Raw genomic sequence first — 3,922 nt, forward strand, 5'->3', positions numbered from 1 at the left:
TAAAATCTTCATCATAGAATGTCAAAATTTGAAAGAAAAATGAATAAGTGGCTTGCCTCTAACACATCATTTCCTATCATTAATTATCAAAATTAATATCACATTCAATTATTTCAATTCTCATATTTATTATATTTATAAATATAATCAAACTAAAAAAATTTAAAATTAACAAAAATATATTTATTTAGATGAATATGTTTAATTAAAAACATTTAGCTTTTTAAAAAAAAGCATGTTAGAGTGTGATAATACAGTCTACTGAACTAATCAATAAAACTAACCTAGTTCATTCAGTGGGGTATACAATCTCAGCCAGGTATTTGTAAATCACGAAAAAATTGTAATGGTAAACCCCTCATCTTAAGAAATGTTTTAAGAGATAAAATATTCAGTAAAATTTGAAAGGGCAAACACTCATTTCTGAGAATAATTAAGTAGGACCCGTGAGTCATAAAATGTCTCTACTCCACTAAATGCATCTCTTATGTGCTCTGAGAATCAATTCAGGAGCTTCTGGAAAAGCTTTAGGAAGAATCAAACACCTTTTTCCCAACAGGAGCTCCTTGACTGAACATCTTTCTTCCAAACTGGAGGACTGCCTCAGATTATATGCCTAACACGCATTGATCAACTTGTTAAACCCTCTCTCTGTTACACAAACATAAGTAGATGAATCATTTTCTTCTGTGAATTGGACTTGGGTGGCGTTTAAATTCTTCAGCTTTCATCTGTTTCAGATTAAATTGTCATCGGACACTGTGGAGGGAAAACAAACCAGGTATGTCAATAGTCAATTCCGCTGAATTTATTCATGTTTCAGTCAGTCCTGGTACCTGCAATTGCATTCACTCTGTGGTTGAAATGGCGATTCTATATTAGTCAATGGAGATTGCAACAGCCATTCTACCACTGGTTTTGGAACCAGCAATCAGTATTCTGCTGAAAAGTATCTCACATGCGTCAAACAGTATCGATGCCTACCACGATGATCTTAGATCTCTGTCCTCCAGAGTGTCCATTCTCAAGAGTCTTGTAACCCAATTATTAGATCGCCTCAACAGTTCAACCGGTCGAATCTCAGAAACCCTGCTAGAGCCCGCCAAACTATGGTTAGAAAGATGGAATGATGTGATCGAAGATGCAGAAACCACCATTGAAGAATGCAATAACGATGATCAGGGTTCCACCTGTTGCATGCCCAGACGGAATAACATGAGGAGAATCAAACAGGCTATGAAGAACATCAAAGAGATGCATAATGAAGCCCCAACATTTATCATGACTTTCTTTCTCCATATGCTCACTCAGAGCCAGATTGGGTTCCAAGATGCAAGAAATGGAGCCCCCCAATTAATAACCCAAATGGCAGTGACCCATCCAATGCCTAATGTTTTAAGGAGACTGCAAGATACTGCTTCCACTGTAACCATAAGTACTGGGTTTAATGGCCAGTTATTGTGCGGGGAAATTGATACTCATTCCCCTGACTTTGCCCTGACAATGGGTTCTTGCAATCCTCCCATTTCAGTGATTGTGAACTGTAGCGAGGATGAGGGCAATCCTCTGGCTCTTACAAACAATGTGGGTAATGCACAAGAAATGACCATACAATGTTGTGAAGATCAAATATTAATCACCACCAATGTTGATCGCGTTCTGGAAATTGAGGCATTGTCTGAGCAAGAGCGATGGGAGGTTTTCCAATTCCATGTCTTCAAAAACAGTCACCACCAGGGGGATTTGCTTCTGCACAGAAATGACATGGAAGATATCTCGCGAGCCATATTTCGAACTATTGCAGCCAAATCGTATCTGATCGAAGGAGTAGCACATATTCTTGCAAAGTTCAACAATCCATTCTATTGGCAGCTTAAATCAGCCCTGTTCAGCTCGCCCCCGGAACCCTTGTATGATCGGTATGAAGCTTTGCCTATGTTCATTAAGCTCTGCTTCCTTTCCTGTGCCGCCTTTCCTCAAGCTGAAGAAATAGATGTTGAACATCTGCTGGAATTGTGGATTGCAGAGGGTTTACTTTCAATCAAGCACGACCTTATTGGTCTGGTTAGCTTTGGATACCAGGTGATGAAATTGCTATTGCGGTATAGTTTGATTGAAGTGTCTGTGTATGACTGGGCAGGAAGGCCTGTGCGCTGCATTTTGCCCAGTCGTATACACGAAATGGCCGTCCAAATTTTGGACCAGAATGAAAGATGCTTCTTTAGGCCGCGTCAGAATTTGGAGCTATTTTCATGGCCTGAAAGTCCCCTGTGCCGCAGCATATCTCTTATTGGCAACAACATAATATCTCTTCCAACAAGATCTGGATCTGCATCTGTCCGCTCTTTGCTACTAGCAGGTAATACTAGGCTTGCTAAAATTCCCAGCTGCTTTCTCCAGGGTTTCATTTCGCTTAGGGTTTTAGACCTAAGCGATACAGGGGTTGTGTCCTTACCAAGCTCACTCGGCGATTTGAAAAACCTTATTCATTTGAACTTATCGAGAACAAAAATAATCAGCCTGCCGAAGATTTGTATAAAGTACCTGAAAAAGTTGCGATCTCTTCTTCTTTCTTGCTGCATTGAGCTGAAATCCTTACCTCCAGAGATCTGCAAAATCCAGTCTTTGAAGCTTTTGGATGTCAGTGGCTGCACATCCTTAACCTCCTTTCCCTACACTATTATGGAATTGAAAGAATTGCAGGTTTTGAAAATCAACAGTACACAGGTATGGAATTCCAAATCCGGGCTTCTGGAAGGGATGGCAGAGTTGTGTTTGACCGGCCAAAGAAGATATGCAATACTGAGTGACCTGAAGACATTGATAAACCTGAAACGCTTGCATCTTGACAGTGAAGAAGATTCTTTGATTTCAGATGGGGTTATGGGAAACATGCATAAGATGCAGAGTCTCTGGTTAAGAATGACAAAGCTGGAGCATCTTCCAGAAGACATGACGGCCATGGCAGAGTTGTGTGAGCTTCAGCTATTGAAGTGCATGAAATTGCAGGAACTTCCGAGTTGGGTTTGTGAATTCTTGGAGCTTCGGTTTCTTTGCTTGAACAGCTGTTACAGCCTGAGAAGCCTCCCCTGTCTAGAAACATTGCCATTGTTGCGGGTCCTTGAAATTGTAGATTGTGAGGCATTGATGGAATTACCCTCTGAATTTGGAAGAGAAGGTGCTTTCCCTGCATTGCAGTCGTTTACACTGAGGGGTTTGAAGATAAGGTCCCTTCAAATCCATAAAGGGGCAATGCCCATGCTCAGGCGCATGGCTCTGGAGAATTGCAACAACCTAGAGTGCTTGCCAGAAGAGCTTGAGTATTTGGAGAATCTTCAAACATTGGATATTACAGCATCGGACTTGCTTATTCAGAGTATAGCATCACGGTCAAATCTTTGGGCTCTTAATTCTGGTGTTCAAGTGATCCCACCCATATACAGAGCATTAAGAAACCAGTAAGGTACAGTATTCATTTAGAGTCCTCCTTGGTACTAAATCTTTGTTTCAATTTTCCTAGTAGTTTCATGGAAGAGATCTTCCAAATTTCCAAATTGGGTGCCCAGAAATTCTCGGATCGATTCGTATGAGTGTATAGTTTCATGTCAAACTTGAAAATTAAACTATACAAAATTTTCTCTATATTTCTTAATTATCTATTTTGGAATCACTCGCATTTGGTACATCCATAATTACCCTTTGCTTTAAACCCCTCTAGATATAACAGAAGTCTAAGGCTGAGGCCTCATGAGCTATTTTAAGGAATAGGGGTCTTATTGGAAAAAAAAATGAAAAAATGTTATATAATTATTTAATTTTTTTTTCTGAATAATAGTAGTTCGTTTTTTTAGGATTGTAGATTTGAGTAGGTAGAATTGGGATGGGACTATTGTGTTATTAGTTTAAGAATTTTTTTCTACAC

The 3,922-nt window shown here is 39.6% G+C and overlaps 1 protein-coding gene across 1 annotated transcript; it reads left to right on the top strand.

Moving 5' to 3' along the window:
- The first annotated feature begins 483 nt into the window (after nt 1-483).
- Nucleotides 484-3,644, top strand: LOC131054720 (putative disease resistance protein At1g63350). The gene is made up of 2 exons (XM_057989293.2): nt 484-781; nt 972-3,644. Exon 2 carries the CDS (start codon nt 1,198-1,200, stop codon nt 3,460-3,462), a length of 2,265 nt encoding a protein of 754 aa, XP_057845276.2. The 5' UTR covers nt 484-781; nt 972-1,197; the 3' UTR covers nt 3,463-3,644.
- The last annotated feature ends 278 nt before the right edge of the window (nt 3,645-3,922 follow it).

Source organism: Cryptomeria japonica, chromosome 5, assembly GCF_030272615.1.
Source record: "Cryptomeria japonica chromosome 5, Sugi_1.0, whole genome shotgun sequence".
Taxonomy (NCBI): Eukaryota; Viridiplantae; Streptophyta; class Pinopsida; order Cupressales; family Cupressaceae; genus Cryptomeria; species Cryptomeria japonica.